The sequence below is a fragment of the Peromyscus maniculatus genome, chromosome 9 (genome assembly GCF_049852395.1).
Source record: "Peromyscus maniculatus bairdii isolate BWxNUB_F1_BW_parent chromosome 9, HU_Pman_BW_mat_3.1, whole genome shotgun sequence".
Lineage (NCBI taxonomy): Eukaryota > Metazoa > Chordata > Mammalia > Rodentia > Cricetidae > Peromyscus > Peromyscus maniculatus.
Window position 1 is genome coordinate 3,079,342 of NC_134860.1, and position 18,561 is coordinate 3,097,902.

At 45.2% G+C, this 18,561-nt stretch overlaps 1 protein-coding gene across 5 annotated transcripts in view; it reads right to left on the minus strand.

The window, feature by feature from the left end:
• The window catches only part of Cacna2d3 (calcium voltage-gated channel auxiliary subunit alpha2delta 3), an 854,380-nt gene that overhangs the window by 399,524 nt on the left and 436,295 nt on the right, over positions 1-18,561 (minus strand). For all 5 annotated transcript variants that reach the window (XM_076544133.1, XM_076544132.1, XM_076544131.1 and 2 more), the window contains 2 exons: positions 8,160-8,249; positions 692-805 (listed from right to left, as the gene is read on the minus strand). In XM_076544133.1, coding sequence (XP_076400248.1) covers positions 692-805; positions 8,160-8,249 — 204 coding nt within the window. The remainder of the gene's footprint in view (positions 1-691; positions 806-8,159; positions 8,250-18,561) is intronic.

Below are 18,561 nucleotides of genomic sequence, written 5' to 3' on the forward strand. Positions count from 1 at the left end.
ATTATGAAGACACATTTCCAGAGATTTGAGTGTGCGAGAGAGCACAAATGCCCATCATTTTAAACTTTTCTTCAGAGAACTCAGACTGGCTATCAGCTTTCAGGAACCTCAGCATTAGGTTCCTCAAGAATATTAATTATCGGTCACAGATGCTCTAATATATGGTTCAAAGATAAAAAATAATTTATTGATTCTACTTGGAAACTAAGAAATAATTAGAACAAAGGATAAACAAACTGACAAGCACATGATACTGTGTACAGAAATAGAAGTTTCGAGGTAGAGATAGTCCAGGGAAGTCCTAGAGAAGCATGCGTCATTGAGGAGTGGCTTCATGGCCACTACAGTCTTGACATTTTACAAATAGAGGGCCGACCGGGTAGCTCTGGCTTCAGGAAAACAAATTCAAGACAAGTGCTGTGTAACACAGGAGGCACACCACAATGAATCTTTTCACACAACACGTTAAACGTATCCTCACAGTCTCCTTCCATCTCCCCAAAATGGTTTCATTTCAAAAACTACAAAAGCTGTGGTATTTGATTTTGGTTAACCCACAAACACAGGCTGAGAAACCATAGGTCATTATGAGATCAAGTGGACACGCGACACTTGGCTGAAGACGATCTGGAGGTTGCAATGAAGACTGACCGTGGCCACCACTATGCAGATGGTGGAAGCATCAACTTACCTTTCGGTCTGGCCAATTGTATTTTGCAAAGATGGTATCGTAGGTGTCCACCGCCCCATCAGTTATGAGCATGATGGCCTGGCTGCAGATGCTTCCTTGTCCTGTGTGGTTGAACTGTGGGGGAAAAAAATGCTTAAAATAAAACACTTGTCAGAGAGTTTGTGTATCCACAAGACTTCCAGGGCACTTGGTCCTCGAAATCCAAGAGCTCGTTTCATACATACAACTCACAGGAGAAGCTCTGCGCATGCGTACCCTTTTGTGCTCTGAGAATGACAAGCTAACTGCAAGTCACTGCAGAAGTTGGAACTAACTTGTTTTTAGACCAAGGCAAGTGTGTGCGCGTGCGTGCGTGAGTGCGTGCGTGTTGGGGGAGGGTCTAACACAAATGCTTGCAGTCTACCTCAGTTTTCCTGCCTCAAAGCACTGCCCTCGCTGCCGAAAAGAAGCCACTGAGGAGTTGGCAAAGGAGCTTATAGAGTACATTATAAGGGCAGCAGGCTGTGAGAGAGACAATATCTCTTTCAAAATCTTAATGAGGCTGATCTGAAGGAGTTGAGTGGGTATAGAATGTTTCATATGCTAAAAATCAAAACAAGTTTCAGACAAGAATGAAGTTAAGAAAATGGTAAGAAACATCCCAAGGTTAAGCACTCTTTTTGAACAATGAAGCTAAAATGCATGTTTTAGCCTAGAGGATTTGTAATAGTTTGTTAGCGCGTGTGGCTGGCTGGAAATCCAGACTGTACTTGCTAGTGTGCAGATCCTAACTGCAGCGTTGTGTGTTTTAAAAGCTCCTTCTCTTACAGGGATGGAGCATGTGCTTGAAATCCCATCAGTCGGGACACTGACGAGCAGGAGGATTGCTGCAAGTTCAAGGTCATCCTGGTCTATGTTTCCTGGGATAGCAAGCCTGGGGTTCAGGTTGAGGCTCCATTCTCAAAACAAACAACAAAACCCAAAAAAATAAAAATAAATGGGGGGTGGGGTAGGCGCCTGAGACATGGCTTGGTGGCAGAGCACTTTTGCCGTATATATGCTGAGCCCTGAGTTCCATCTTAGCACTAAACACACAGCGCTCGTCCTTGCTGAGTAACAGCTGCAAGTGAGCAGACATAATTACCAGAGCTGTGCACCCTTCGTGTGAAGAGGAGGTGGGAAAGAACATCTGTAATGAATGCTATTAATGATGCAAGTCAAAGTAACACCAAGTTCTTAGACACCCCACAATTACACAACAATGCCGAGGCCCCGACACCCAGCACAGGTCTTGAACCTGCAGAAGCAAACATTCCCTCCACTCTAATCCACTGTTGATTCACTTGCTGACGGGGATGAGTGCTGATGGGGATGAAACATGATCACTTCCTTCCCTTAGTTTTGTATTCTCTTTGAAAAGACCTAGAAAAACGTTTCTATGTACCTGATGATGAGGATTCTAAAAAGGAGGAAGCAGACAAGGGAGCCAGGAAGGGAGAGGTTTTATGAACTCTTCTCAGGGAAGACTTCACTAAGAATGTGATTTTCTTCTTCCTTCTTTAAGATCCTGTCTCAACACAATGACAAAATCCATCTTGGGGGTGAGTGGGTGTGGGTAGGGATGGAGATTGATCGAGGCTCAGTGGAAAAGCACTTTCCTAGCCTTTCCCTAGAGGAAAAAGGCACCTCAGCAAAGAACTTGTTAAATGTATTGGCCACCCCACTGGGAGAGACTGCAAGATACTCTTAGTCTTGCTGATTGGTCCATGGTGGCTCAGGGAACAAATAAGACATTCAAATTAATGATATTAATGTTTAGTTTTATGTAATTACAAGTCTGATATGTTTACCATAAATAACTGGATGGATGAATAGAAGGAAGGAAGGAAGGAAGGAAGGAAGGAAGGAAGGAAGGAAGGAAGGAAGGAAGGAAGGAAGGAAGGAAGGAAGGAAGGAAGGAAGGGATTACTCTGAGGCCTTATTAGGACAGAGCCAACCACCTACACATGGAGAATGGTGATATAGTGTAAAGTCTTCAATTCTATTCTAGAACCAGATGCATGCCTGAGATGTTCTTTCCCTAAGCATGCATTTCTTCTTTGTTCTAACAGAGGTTAAATGTTCACTGTGTACCCAGGTAGAAGCTTAAACCTATTGAATCTTCATTGGTCTTGGAGGTTGAAACTATACTTATCCTCTTTTTACAGGCAAGGAGGCTGAGCCCAGAAAGGTTAGCCCAAGGACAAATGACAGTTGTCCAACAGCTGGTATCGGGACACGGGCAGGCCAGCCCTAGCAGTGACACTGGCACAGTCTGCACTCTAGCTCTTCCGTGATGATAGGGAGGTTCCTGAGCAGCTAGTGACTGTGACGGTCTGAGAATGACCTCCAATTGCCCTTATGTGGGAGGCTTGTAGCTGTGTGGAGAAGTGGTACAGGTCTGTGAGAGGCAGTGTCAAGTGGGAGGTCCCTAGATCCCTGAGACTGCTGCCCCCAAAAGCAAGTAAGAAGAGTAAGCATGGTCTTCAGTGTCCCTGGCTTCCTCATCCATGTGACCTCTCATGCTTACACACACCCCTCCCTGCTGTGATGCCTTATCTGCTGTCCGGCTCTCATCATTGAGAGTCACCAATGAGGCTTCTTTCAACCTCCCAAACTGTGAGTAAGTAAACTGCTTTGTCCTCCCCATGGAGACATCACTAAGATTCTCCCAGGGTAGTGCCTTTCTTCCTTCCTTCTGTAAGAAAACAGCCTTCTAGCCTGGCCTTCTGGAGAGGTCAATGGGTAAGGAGACTGCATTCTACACAATCTTTGAAAAGCCCACCTCAAGCCTGTGAATAAAAGCCATTCCTGCTTCAAGTCACAGAGACTTCCGGGAACAGGGACTGGGGCTATTCCTGAAACTCATTCAAAACCATTCTGGAAGAAACACTCCCAACAAAAGGAAAGAAAGGGAGGGGATGAATGTATCTAAGCACTGTGGCTTGGAAGCAGGACCCCCAGGAGCTATCCATTGCAACACCAGACCTTTCCTCTCAGGCAGGCCCCCTTGCATATCCTCTGAAGCAATGTGGACTTGGAGGATTTTGAGGAATGCAATTAAATTCAAATGCTTTGATGAGTAATATCTCTTCTCTTCATATTTGTCTAGAACATTTTTTTTCATTGAATAGGGAGAGTGATGAAAGTGTTTTCCATAATAATAACAATGACAAGGGCCTGGTGATGAACTACAATTAGCCCCCTGATTCATCAGTTAGCAGCGAAACTTTCAATGCATCCTGACATTTAGAGCATTTGGTTGTGATTAACAGTCTTTGAAATGTCACTGAATTTTATTTAATTGGCTAAGAAAAATTTTTAAAAGGTAATCACTGCAAAGATCACATTCATCGCCAAAAAAAGATAATTGCAGCTGGCACATGACAAGGTAGATGCTAACTACTGTGGCAAACTGGTCTGTGTTCTTTGTGGAGTCTAATGAATGGAGTAGAGATCAATACCTGGAGAGGGCTTAGAAGTTTATTTAAATGCTCTTTTCAAAGCCCTGAGTATCAACGACCACAAGCCTTTAAGTCATCTGAGCAAATACCAAAACTGAAATGTTGGTAATTGCAAGACAGAATAAATTCCATTTAATTATTGCAACCTCTGAGACATTTTATGCTCCAGCCAGTCACAGTCTTAGTGTATGTGTGGCTAGCAGTCTCTCCCTCTCTCTTCCTCTGTGTGTGTGTGTGTGTGTGTGTGTGTGTGTGTGTGTGTGTGTGTGTGTAAAAGCTTTTTAATTTTAGATAGGCTTGCAGAGTCAGACATAACACACAGGAAGAGAATTCTGTCACTTAAAGGCCACATTGATGAAGTGGAAAATAGATGAAGCCTCATTTTCATGGAAGATTAACCAGCTCTGTGTTTGTCTAAGAATTTAGCTGTTTAAAAGCCCAATGGCGAGAGATGGGGTGGAAATGTTTCTCTCTAAGATGAATGTGCACTCAGGCGAACATGGTGCCAACTGCTAGCCATCTCCAGCATGGACATTTGGCAGCCCTCATCAGAGCTGTTGCCAGCTCTCCAGGATTGATGAGCAGTCCATCTGGGGTCTGACTGGTCTGGCTCCACAGGGTTTCTGCAGGTGAAGATGGGCCATATGCATAGGTGGAAGGCTTCAGGGTTGAAAATTAGGGGAGCCAGTAAGATGGCTCAATGGGTAAAGGGTACTGGTCACCAAGTCTGATGACCTGAGTTCAAGCTCCAGAGTTCACATGGTGGAGGAGAGGACAGACAAGCTGGACTCCGGCCTCCACAAATAACACATACAGACATACATATGTGTGATAAAAAAATACTGACAAGGATTTGAGGGGGGTGAACGGCACCCGTATTGGTGTTTTCTCTGGGTCTTAGTGGTCTCTGGCAGTGTGGACACGACATTTTGCAGGATATAAAGGATATTATTCACAAACATATGCTTAGTGGACCCAGACTACAAGATGTTAATATTAAGTTTATGATTTGATATAAATTATTAAATATATATATGATATTATCTGAGCTCAGATGCTTAAACACTGAAATAAACACATTTTGAAATGCCTATTCCTTACAAACTTCTCCTAGCCATATATATATATATATATATATATATATATATATATATATATATATGTGTGTGTGTGTGTGTGTGTGTGTGTGTATACATACACATGTGTGTATGTATGTATGTGTATATATGTATATATATACATATATATATATATATATATATATATATATATATATATATATATGTAGTGGACCTTCTTGCAAAAACATATTTAAGTTTTGAAATGGTGAAAATATGTGTGTGAGTGCATTGCAAAGATCCAGGATGAGGGTAGCTCCCCAATTTGCACACCATGTGTGCACTTGGTGGGTCAGCATTTATCTGGCTGTAACCTTGGCCCAGGAATGGCTGAAGACAAAACTGATGAATGGAAAAAAATTAAACCAAATGTTCCAGGGAAAGGAAAAGAAGAGGGATGAATGAGAGGCCATGCAAGAGGTAAGGCCACGTTTCAGAGTGGACACTGTAGCTGTTCTAAGACAGGAGAGAAAGATGGAGTTACAGGGTGTGGAAGAAGGAGGGGCCCCTGAGACTAAAGTTTAGTTAAAGCTTCCAACTAGCTGAGACTCAAGAATTCCAACATAGTTGATAAGATGACACTATGGATTTTATATAAAAATATTTCCTAATAAGGAAAATAAGATGGCAATGAACCATGCTTCATGCCTAGGCCTATAGGTAAGTGAAGGATGGCCTTATTCCTATCCTGGATACCTTCTGGAAATTTCACAAACAATACTATAAACTTTTGTTTACAGTGTAAGCATCCTGACTTCTCTTATGACTTTTGCTTTATCTTATCAACTTCAATCCTATCAGGTACATCTCTGGAGTTAAAAAAACGATCTCATTCATATTCTTAACTGTATGTTTCACTCTTTCCCAGAATGCCTCTCTTCTTATTAAGCCCTGTTCTTAAATTTCCTCCAGGAGTGACTCATCCACCTGCCACAGTGAAGCTGCTCCAGTGACCTACAGAATATCTTGACCTGGAGTCCTATCAATGAAAGGACCAGGACAATGCAGTGACAGTCCAGTCTGGTAAAGGTAATGAGGTCTCATTAAAGGCATAGTTCTTGTGAGCTGTCACCCACATTGGGATGGAATTTCTTGGTAGGGTACCTCCCTTGGAGTTACATATGCAGCTATAAGTAACAATAAAAAATTGTTCACCAAGTTGGACCTGGGTGGAATCCTTTCTCTGGTCTGTGCATGGCCTATGTAGGGTAAACAGCCATTTCTGTTTGTGTCTCCAGGGAAAGTCACACATCTGCCTTCAGAGATGAGAAAAGAATGAGGCTGAGAATCCCTTATTCAATTCACATACAGGTTCCCTGCTCAGCCAAACCGACACCCGAGGACCACAATCTCAACCACATAATGGTCCCCTAACTCACCCTCCTCCACTACCAAGAGCAAGAAAACAAGGATGTGACATGGGGAAGACTTCCAGCAAGAAGTTGAGCTCAGAGTAGTTCTAGAGATCAAAAGACTGGATTTCCAAACCACAACAAGGCTTTTCAGCATCACCTCTTAGGAAGAGACTGATAAACTCAGGACTGCGGAGACTGACAGCTCCGAGGTCTGAGAAATCACCTGCCTGGGTCCAATCCAATGTGAAGGAGCACGTGGCCCTCTGCCCAGGCCAGTGGTCTCTGTGCTATTAATGTGCTATTTACAGAGATGTGCTCTCTAAAACATGAACTCTGTGTGTGTGTGTGTGTGTGTGTGTGTGTGTGTGTGTGTGTGTGTGTAGGGGGGAGACTGACTGACTCTTGGAGCTCACTATGTAGCTGAAGATGACCTTGAACTTCTCATCTGTCTCCATCTCCCAGTTGCTAAGATTATAGGTATATGCTACCATGCACAATTAACAAATTACTGGGCTGTGAACCCAGAATTTTGTGTATGCTAGACAAGCACTTTACTGAATGCACCCCAGCTTCTTCAGAACATGAACTCTTGCATACATGTTAATCACCTGTGGCTAACAGTCTCTGGGAATGAAGCAAGAGAGGGAGAGGCTGGCTTTGGGTTTATACTGGGGAAAATGACTAGATACTTCCCTTCCCTGATTTTGTTTCCTCTATAAGAGGAAAAGACACTATGTGAATGTATTTTGTCTGTGCTCTAACAAATAAAGCTTGCCTGGAGATCAGAGTTCAGAGTTAGCCACTATAGGCCAGGCAGTGGTGGCACACACCTTTAATTCCCAGCACTTGGGATCTCATGCCTTTGATCCCAGTACTTGGGAGGAGCAAGCAGGAAGTGATATGGCTGGGCAGAGAGAGAAGTGATAAGGCAGGGTGGAGCCAGAAGCTCAGCCCCCTTCAGTCTAAGGATTCCTAGAGGTAAGAAGTCTTTCTAGTGGCTGGCTGCTCTGCTTCTCTGATCTTTCAGCTTTCACTCTGGTATCTGACTCTGGATTTTTACTATTAAGACCAATTAGAATTAGCGCTACAACACTGGCTCAGGATTGAAATCAAAATGACTTTCTTTGTGTCATACATTATTGACAAAAGAAACTCTAGGTGTTATTCCAACCTCTGACCCAAGAGCCAGTGTATCTAGGTACGAAACCCCCAAATCTAGACTGGGATTTCACTGAGTGGCAAAGCAAGATCAAGGCAAGCCCAGGTCCAGATTAATTATCTACCACATACAAGGTGTGCGTGGTACTGAGTGACTGACTCATCCCCCTGACCCTTCATTTGCTCACATTCAAAATGACAAGAGCTGACACGCTGATCCAGATGTAGGTGGCATTCCGGTCTGTGTCTGTTGCTCTCAGAATACCTTAGGACTAAAACTAACACTGTCCAAGATTTTCTGCAAATCCCATCTATTGTCCTGAGCCTAAGCAAGGCAGGTCAAAGAGGTACTTACATCACTGAGTATGTTGAAGGCCTCATTCAGAGCGATATCCAGCATTCCAATTCCTTTGGCGAAAAGTTTGTCCAAATGCTCCCTGAAGTGCTGAAACAACAATGCAGGAAACCCATTAGGACTCTGCGTGTGTCCCCTCTGCTTGGAGCCTGCCCACAGCTCCTTCCCAGCACCTCTGCCACACTCACTACAAACTGCTTCTGGGGGCTCAGTACTGATGTCACCCCCTCTCTATCTGACGAGGCTCTCTCAGGCCGTTTGCTTCTCAGACCAATTCATAGCCATTCCTTTGTGTCCTAGCTGGCTTCTCTGTGGCAGTGATAAAACATGGACCAAAAACAACTCCAGAGAGAAAAAAACTCCCCAGTCCATCACTAAAGAAGGAAGGGCAGGGACTCAAGGGGGGTCCTAGAGGAAGAAACTGAAGCAGAGATCCTGGAGGAAAGCTGCTTACTGGATTGCTCCTATGGCTTCTTCAACCCAGGACCACCTGCCTAGGGGTGGTACCACCCATAGTGGGCAGGGCTTTCCCACATCAGTCATTCATCAAGAAAATTCATACAGACATGTCCACCGGCCAATCTAACAGACATTTCTCGATTGAGGTTCCCTTTGTCCAGGTATCTCTAGTGTGTATCAAGTTGAGCCTCCTTAGCGGCAGCCTAGAGTCTCTTCTGTTTCTTCTGGGTGTGTAGCAATCCCAGCCTCATAAGAAACTATGAAACACCACAAAGAAGCATGGCACACACGCACATGCATCACACAGCATGCTCGAGTCTGGACTTTCTGTTTTGGTGGTCTGTGCTGAGGATGGATTCCGGGCTTGCACATGCTAGGCAAGCACTCTCCCATTGTGCCACACCCTGAAGCCCTTTACCAAGAAGTTGGTCCTTAACTGGCCCCAGAGCTGTATCATTATGGTTAGGCTCTGCTTCACAAGTCCATCTGGTATCTTATCCATCACACACGCTCAGTGGCACTCAGTGGCATAGGTTTATACTGCATGGTTACCATTCCTTCAATCCATGTGAGGCCGTGTGTTACATGCTGCTTCAGGCAAGGGCTGCTTTTATTGTTGGACATGGAGAGTCAAATGGAACAAACATGTCAGAGATTGGCTCAATGCTCTCTCTGACAAGGTCATTTGCTTTTGTTTTGTTTTTCCTGTTATAAATATAATTCATACATCAGGTGGAAAATAATTCCCCTAAAAGAGAGCTTCCAAATAGTGCCATAGCTAGAGGATTCTGTTTCTCTTTCTTCTTTCCTTCCAGACTGTACCCTTCTTTTCCAACCGTAACGCAAACCAACTCCATGGTCTTAGAGATATATTTACCTCTCAGTCTAGCTGTCTACACACAGAGTGGTTTTCCAGGATACTCTTTCCCAGGTTATGATGTCCACTAATTGCTTCTCTTTTGTGGGCCGCAAGAATACATCATAGAGATTCAGCTGTGTATTAAAGTTACACCTTGACTGGCCAAGGGTCTGTCGAGAGGCAAGCCATTTATTATGAATATTTGGTGCTATCCAGCCTTAATATTCCAGCTGTCTTCTACTATGAAATTCTTGCATGGCCAAATATTTCAGACCTACTGAACTACTAGGTAACTAACTTCCCTGTGGGAGCCAGTACCTGGATAAGGTCACAGAGGCAAAGACAAGCTGGTGGAAGATGCATAGCTTTATTTCTTGTGCAAATGAACCTCAGACCATCCCCCTGACCCAAGGCCTAGAGGCTCTCCAGAGCAAGTGACCGAGAACAAAAGAGGATTTTACATATCAAGATGAGAAGTAGAATAACATTCCTGAGGAGGCAGAGAACCCTGCGGTCAGGGAAAGAAAGGGCAGGCATTTTCTGCAGAAACAGACAGAATGGCATGGCAATAGAGAAGAGAGGATGACAGAGGTTCCTAGAGGGTAAGCAGATCTCAGGCAGCATAAGGAGACTGTACACTGGGCATGGCTTGAGCATATAAGACCTCAAAGCCCACCTTCACACGGACACACTTCCTCCAAGAGGCCACACCCACTCCAACAAGGCCACACCCCTAATGTGCCACTCCCTGAGCCTAGGGAGGCATTTTCTTTCAAACCACCACAGGGACCCAGGGCCCTTTTTCTTTTTTCTGACTCCCTCTTATACTAACACATTATGGATGGCTTGAATGAGAGCACTTTCTCTTTTTATGTCCTAGTTCATTTCTGCTGCTGTGATAAAATCCTAACAAAAAGCAGCTTAGTGGAGAAAAGGTTTATTGGGCTTACAAGTCCAGGTTCCAGTCCAGCACAGAGGAGAAGCCTAGGCAGGAACTGGAGCAGTGAGTCACATCACAACCACAGACATGAGCTTCCTTCCTCAATTGCTTGATGTTTATCCACTTTCTTCTATCTTACCCTGTTTAGGAATCCCTGCCTAGGCCATTGGTTCTCAATCTTCCTAATGTAGTTTTAAAACAGTTCCTCATTGTGGTGACCCCAACAATAAAATCATTTTGTTGCTACTTTTAACTGTAATTTTGCCACTCTTACGAGCTGTAATGTAAATATCTGAAATACGGGAGAACTGATATTCGACCCCTAAGAGGGTTATGACCCACAGATTGAGAGAGAACCGCTGGCCTAGAGACTGGTGCTGTCCACAATGGGATGAGCCTTTTAACAGTTAATAATCAAGACAGTCACTCACAGACATGCCCACAGGCCAGTCTGATCTAGATGATTCCTCAGGAATACTCTCCTCCCAGATGACTCTAGATTGGGTCCAACTGACAATTAAACTAATCAGCACACCTTCCCAGATGAAGAAATGGGTTCATTTATGAGACCCACCCACTGTCACGCAAGGGCATTGACCCAGGACTTTTACTGTAATGCAGGAGAAGGTAGCCATCAAGGTTAAGACTGCTGGTAAGTCAGGGAGGAAACCTGGGTCCCACTGGTCACCTGGCCATTGCAGGAGTAATACTCACATGGGTGAAGCAAACAGCCAAGAAGAAAAGTCCAAGAAGAAAAGGGGTGTGGTGGTTTGAATGAAAATGAGCCCCACAGCCCCACAGGGAGTGACACTATTAGGAGGTGTGGCCTTGTTGGTGGAAGTGTGTCTCTGCCGAGTGGGCTGTAAGGTATGATATATGGTCAAGCTATGCCCAGTGATGACAATTCACTTCCTGTTGCCAGGGGACCAAGATGCAGAACTCTCAGCTTCTTCTCCAGCACCATGTCTGCCTGCATGCAGCCATGAAGATAATGGACACAAACCTCTGAAACTGTAAGCCAGCCCGAATTCAATGTTTTCCTTTTGTAAGTGTTGGCATGGTCATGGTGTCTCTTCACAACAACAGAAACCCTAATAAAGGCAAGGGGAAAAGACTGGGTGGTGACAACAGGGCTAGACCACTGAATACAGGCATGCCCAGCCTTTTCAGATGAGCAACTCAGTACACTTGCTCCTTTGTTTATTCAGTTTTTGTTGCATTTGGCCATCTGCCTGGGTGGTGGATGGAGCAGAGCATATCAGGGCTGAGGACCACAGGAAGAAATTTCTGTTCCATCCCATCCTCATTCTGCCTCTCCTTTAAGACATTTTTCTTCTCTGGGCCTTCTCTTTCCTCCTAGCCATCAGAGGCATGAGGCTGGTGAAGACACACCTGGAGAGGATTGTGGTACATGGAAGCAAGTGAAACCATCTTCATCTAAGAATCCCTGTCTCCCACAGCTCATGATAGGAGATGACAGTCACAGCACAGCACAACAGAGCTGCCATCACTAAGAAAGAGAGGGTGTTTATCCGTGAGCACCAGAATGGCTGGTCTAGGAACCCATTCAGTGCCCGTGCTGAGAGTTCAAAGGAAGAAGTGATTCCGAGAGAGCTCGGGTTCGGGAGATGTGAGTTCTGCCAGGGTCCAGTCATCACTCTCCTTCTTAAGGAAACTGCTGGCCAATTCCCATGTTCTCCATGTTGTGCCCAGATGGTGACCCCCAGAGAGACCACCAAAGACGAGCATGCCGGAATGCAAAAGCAAGGTTTAATTCTGGATATCCAAAAGAAATACAAGCCTAGGCAGGGACTTCGTCCAATACATCCAACGCAGTGGAGGCTGGAGGAAGCGCCCACCTGTCTGCAAGCTCAGTTTTTAAAGGGAAAAGTCACAAGGTTACATCATTTAGGGGTGCTAGTATGGGTACAATTCTGATTGGCTCGCTTCTAGGGACTTCTAGAAATTACTTCTAAGGGAGTGGTTGCCCGCCACCATTTCTCATTGGCTGCCCTCAGGTGGGGGCATTTCTGTGGTCAGTTACCCTGGAAACCAGGGAGAGGACCTTCCATAGTCTGGCAGGCATTACCTCGTGACTATCTTGTGGCTCTGTACTTTTACACTTCCTGGTTTCTGGAATCTGAACTGACTGGTCTCAGTAACTTCTGGCCTGTTCCAGTAACTTATGGCCTGTAGCTAAAAGGAGCAGTCTTAGGCCTTTAGTTTTGGGGTGAGAGCATTTTGGTCTTATTTTGGTTCCACATCCAGCCGTTCTCACAACCACACCACGGCCACAGGCACCCTTCCACACACATGCTGCTCTGTGGAAGTGCAACTTGGACTTCTTTAAAAGTTTTCACAGATGGAGGGAAAACAGGGGTAAACTGAGTAGGGATGATCATCAATATTTAAATATTAATAAGAAAACCGAACGTTGGTGGCTGTGGAGGCGGCTCGGTTGTTGAAGTACTTGCATCACAAGCAAGTGAGCTCGAGTTCAGCTAGAACACAGGGAAGTGGAGACAGGAGGCTCTCGGGAGCTCACTGCTCAGCCAGTCTAGTGAGAGACCCTGCCTTCAAAAGAAGGTGGAGAGCAGATGAGGGAGAGGCAAACAATAACACGCATGTGCACATTCTCACACACACCCCACCCCCATCATGATCCGAAACGGATTCCCCTGTCCTCCCTCCTCCCGCCCTCCCCCAAGCCCACCCCCCATTCCGAAACTTTATACTTCAGATGCCTTCCATGCCAACTGTCTCCTTTGCAGCTTTATAATCCAATACACCTCAGAAAACAACATCTTGCCCTTCAAGGGCTAGGTTGTTTTAAATGAATACAAACATGGTTAATTTCACTGACCCATAATCCCCAAGGGTCCGCAGGAGCCTAGCTACAGCAGAATGGAAGGTTCCAAACTGCTGGCCTGGGAACTGCTCAGGGCTGTGGACGGAAGGTAGCCAGTCCCCACGCCTTTTCTAAATTAAACAGTTTGTGGGGAAGTAGGTGACAGCCCCATCGTATTATTAAACTTCAATGAAGGAAGGGTAGGGTGGCTTTTTATCTTTGCTTCTGGCAATTCATGTGGCATATTCGGCTGCCCAGGAAAAGGCCTTGCTTCCAAAGCAATTAGCTAAGCTTACTGCCTGGGGAGATAAACCTGCCAGGGCTCCCCATGCTCAGTGCCAGCAGGAACCATGGAACCTGCTTATCTCCTCCACACAGTCACCACCACCCGGCCAGTGGAGGACTCTGGTGCAATGGCTCTCCCTCCAGCTGCATTTGGTTTGGTAGAATCATACTGATGATTCTCTCTGTGACAACAGGACTCCTGTGCTCTCCTGTCCATGTGTCCTAGTTAGGGTTTCTATTGCTGTGACAAAGCACCATGACTAAAAGTAATTTGGGAAGTATCTTTAGACTTTCCATCGTTGCAATGAAACACCATGACTAAAAAGCAAGTCGCTGAGGAAAACGGTTTATTTGACTTGCACTTCCACATTTCTGTTCATCACAGAAGGAAGTCAGGACAGGAACTCAAACAGGGCAGGAACTTGGAGGCAGAAGCTGATGCAGAGGGCATAGAGGGTGCTGGATACTGGCTTGCTCCTCATGGCTTGCTCAGTCTGCTTTCTGAACCCAGGACACCATTCCAGAGATGGCCCCATCCAAAATGGACTGGGCCCTCCTGCATCAATAAGTAATTAAGAAAATGCCTTACAGGCAGTTCTTATTTTCTCAATTTAGGCTCCCTCCCTTCAGATAACTCTAGTCTGTGTGTCAAGTTGACTTAAGACTAGCCAGCACAACTGACCCCTTGTCAACTCGACACACAAACACATCACTATGAAGCCACACCTTTCCTTTCTAATCCATCTCCAAGATCTCACATTAAAAACATAAATAACTTTAAAAGTCCCACAGTCTTTACCAATTCAAACACATTCAAATTTTAGTCTCTTCAAAATATCCAGTCTCTCCAAACTCTACAATCTCTTTGAAAAGTTCAAAGCCTTTAAGTTGTGGGGCTCTTATAATATCAAAATTAAATACTTCTTCCAGGGGGAAGAACCAGAACACAGTCACAATCTGAACAAGCAAAACCAAACTCCAACAGTATAAATAACTCATGTCCAATTATCTGGGATTCACTCACAATCTTCTGGATTCCTCCAAGGGGCCGGGGTCACTTTTGTCTGCTCAGCCCTCTGCAGCACACACAGCTTGTCTTCTAGGCTCCAGTTGGCTCCACTCCACTGCTGCTGCTGTTCTTGGCAGTCATCCCATGGTACTGGCATCTCCAAAACTGATGGGGTCCCTTGCTACACGTAGGCTACACTTTCACCAATAACCTCTTATAGGTGCTTTTCCTGGTGCCATGCATTGACTTCTCTGCATGAACCCTTCATTCCTGGGTCTTCAACGGCCACCAAGACTGCACCTTCACCAATGGCCTCTCCTAGCCTCTCACAGTGCCAAGCCTCAAGTGCAAGACCCTTCATGCCTTCAAAACCAGCACCACCTTGGTGACTCTTACAGTACCACGTTCAGATGCCAGCTCAAGGTACAACCTTGGCCACCGCAAGAACACAGCTTGTGTGTGCTGAACCTGAAAAAAACACTTCCTAGAAAATTTCACCTCAATGATGCTGGTCTCTTAATACTGCTAATTTCTTAGCTCCAGCTGACCAGCATCCATTCTCCCAGTAACACAAGGTTTCACTTCAGTGGTGCTGGTCTCTTGCTAATCTTGACTGACTCTTCAGCCCCAGCTGACTAGAATGACAGACTCTTAATTGAAAATATCAAATTACCCTGATAGAGTCTTTAAACTTCCCTCTGAAACTTCAAAAGACAGGCTTCCATCTTCTGCATTGTGCTCAATATGCTTATCTTCCAAGTTCCTACAGAACATCTGCTGAGCTCTCAACACTCAATGGCTTTTCTAGACTAAAGTTCCAAAGTACTTCCACAATCCTTCCCAAAACATGGTCAGATCTGCCACAGCAATACTCCACTATGCTGGAGTATTGTTTTAGTTAGGGTTATTATTGCTGTGATGAAACACCATCACCAAAAAGCAAGTGGGAGAGGAAAGGGTTTCTTTGGCTTACACTTCCACAGTATTGTACATCACTGAAGGAAACCAGGACAGGAACTCAAACAGGGAAGGAGCCTGGAGACAGGAGCTGATGCAGAGGCCATGAAGGAGTGCTGCTTACTGGCTTGCTCCCTATGACTTGCTCAGCCTGCTTTCTTATAGAACCCAGAACCACCAGGCGTGGTCACACCCACAATGGGCTGGGCCCTCCCGCATCAATAAGTAATTAAGAAAATGCCTTACAGCTGGTTCTTATGGAGGCATTTTCTCAATCAAGCTTCCTGCCTTTCAGATAACTTGAGTTTGTGTGTCATAAGACACCAGTGTCCCTCAGTGTGTTTGGCTCTAGAAGTTATCACACACAGTGACAGTCAGGTGGCCCAAGGTGAGGCAGAAAATAAGAGCAGGGAAGTCCTCGGCTTCTCTGCAGCAACAAGACAACAGTGAGGGCACAATCAGCGAATGCATACAGCCTTGCTCCCCTGCAGACTGTGGACCCACAATCTTCTAGGAATTTTAGCAGGAACCACATTTACAGGGAAAGAACATGTGCTCAACTCCTATGTGATCCTAGAGTTCTTTTTTGTTTGTTTTTTCCCTTAACAGATTATAATTCCATCCAGGGCAATTTTGAAGCTGCCCTATAATCCCACTTAACAAGGAAGAGAAGGAAATGGGAGGGGGGGGAGTTTCTTAGCAACCGTTTAAGATGTGCCTTGGCAGCACTAAGGAGGTATACATGGTTAATAATAAGAAAACTGCTCGTCTCTCTTGGGAAGCCTATACCCACACTTGGATATGTCTTTCTGAGCACCCCGCTACTTAAAGTTTATATTATAATATCTTTAATAAAACTTCAAATTGTTTCATACTGGCTGCACTTGGAACTCTTTTTTGCTTTAGTGCCACAAATTTCAGTCTAGCAAGAGCTGAAGTTCTAAAAGAGGAGGGGAACTTCTCAAGCAATTGAATGTAACAGAGTGGAAATGGGCCTCTGACCCCCACTGCTGACAAAAGTACATGTTTTGATAGACTAGAATCCAGGTGCTCTAAGAGTGCTTTTTAGTTCTCTAGAGGAACAGAACTTATAGAGTGTGTGTGTGTGTGTGTGTGTGTGTGTGTGTGTGTGTGTGTGTGTGTGTGTGTACATATAAAGAGATTTAGTAGAGTGGCTTACATGCTATGGTCCAGCTAATCCAATAATGGCTGTCTACCAACCGAAGGTCCAAGAATACAGTAGTTGTTCAGTCCGCTAGGCTGGATGGAGTCCCTAACAAGTAGGCTCTAATGCCAGTGAAGGAATGGACTTAACATCAAGAATGAGGGCAAACAGGCAAAGAGCAACAGCTTCCTTCTTCCATGTCCTTCATACAGGCTGCCAGCAGAAGGTGTGGCCCAGATTGAGAGTGGATCTCCCCACCTTAAAAGTTCTGTATTAAAACTGGGTCTTCCCACGTCAAGTTATTGAATTAAGAAAAACAGTCCCTCATAGATGTTCCCAGCTGCCTGGGTTTTAGTTCAGTCCAGATGCAGTTAAGTCGACAACCAAGAATAGCCATTGTAAGAACCCTGTTGAGGTCCTCCAAGTTTTAGTCCCAGTAATAGATGTGGTACCATTTTCCTTCTAACAGGAATGCAGCTTTCGACAGTCCCATCAGCCAAATAGATGACTGGTCTACCAGCCATAATGGCTGACTCACCATGAGATCGCCATGTAAGCTTTCACAGGGCTCTGTGGTCCAAATCCAAACCACTGAAGCTCATCCACCAAAGACCACAGCTTCCTATACCTGTATTTTAGTTTCACTTAGTTACTACTAGGTTATTTACTGTAAACAGGGGCTCTCTGTCCTGTCATAAGTACTCCTGACAATATACAGCTGTCACCCCAACTTCAACCCCAGGCTGATTCTCTCAGGTACCTGTTTAGCTTGAGAAATCCCCTGGCTGAATTCTATAACCATTTTGGTCACATGTCTCAGGAATACAGGGCCAGGACTAGTCAGTAGATTTTACAGTAGAAAGGCACACATCTGTGGCATGGCCACCTCCAAACTCAGACTCTAGTAAATCAGGCTGCCATTTGATTGGGAGAAAGCAGAGACACAGTGTTTCTAAAAAATGAAAATGGAATGGTAGGAGGAGGTAGCTCAGCTGTTTGCAAGTTGGTGGGGGTAGGGCATGAATTCTGATAGAACTGCCCCGAACCCTTCCAGGGTCTCCTTCCTATTGTGGATAACAAATTGAAGTGTCTAAAGGCAGCAGCTGTTTAAAGCCAGTGCCAAATTAGACACAAGATGGATCTCTTGGACATGAACACGTGCTATTTCACGGCAGGTTCCTCACATCAGCTACAGCTCCATTTCCATGGCAAAAGCACTGATTATTCCCTGTAAGACGATGATGACGGTCAGCTCAGCACAGGAGATTCTCCACTGGGAGGCCTCTCAAGTGGACCAGCACTCCCACCACATCAGTCCCTGTTGTCCTAGAGGAGACACATTCGTCACCATACGCAGCCCACCACGGAGTCGGGAGCAGACCTGCTGACATGCTTCATGTGAGGTCACTGCAGGGTCCAGATGCTCCGAGGAAAGCCACAGCCCAGAGACTTCTAGACAGGACACCTGCTTTGTGTGCCAATGCAAGATGGTAGTGGGTATGTGAAACAGCAGGCCTTGCCCTTCATGTCTGCCCGACATCCCTAAAGGTCCAAGTTCATCCTTCATCAACTTTATGAGGGCCTTGATTTGATGAAATGTCTTTCTCAGAGCAAGAATGCTTTCATGAGCTGGGGTGAACAGAAGACAGAAGTCAGTTTCAGTCCATTCCAGCCATGATGCCAAGTTTTACTTTCGCACTGGAGAAATGTGAGTTTATAGCCGGTGCCCAGGGAGAATACAAAGCATTGTGCATGCCAGTGAGCTCATTCACACAGAGCTATCACCTCCTGGGCATGTGGGCAGTCCTCTGTACCCACATTAAGAACTATAAGCCCGAATACAAGGCTGACGGGGACCAAGATGCATGCATGGATGCATG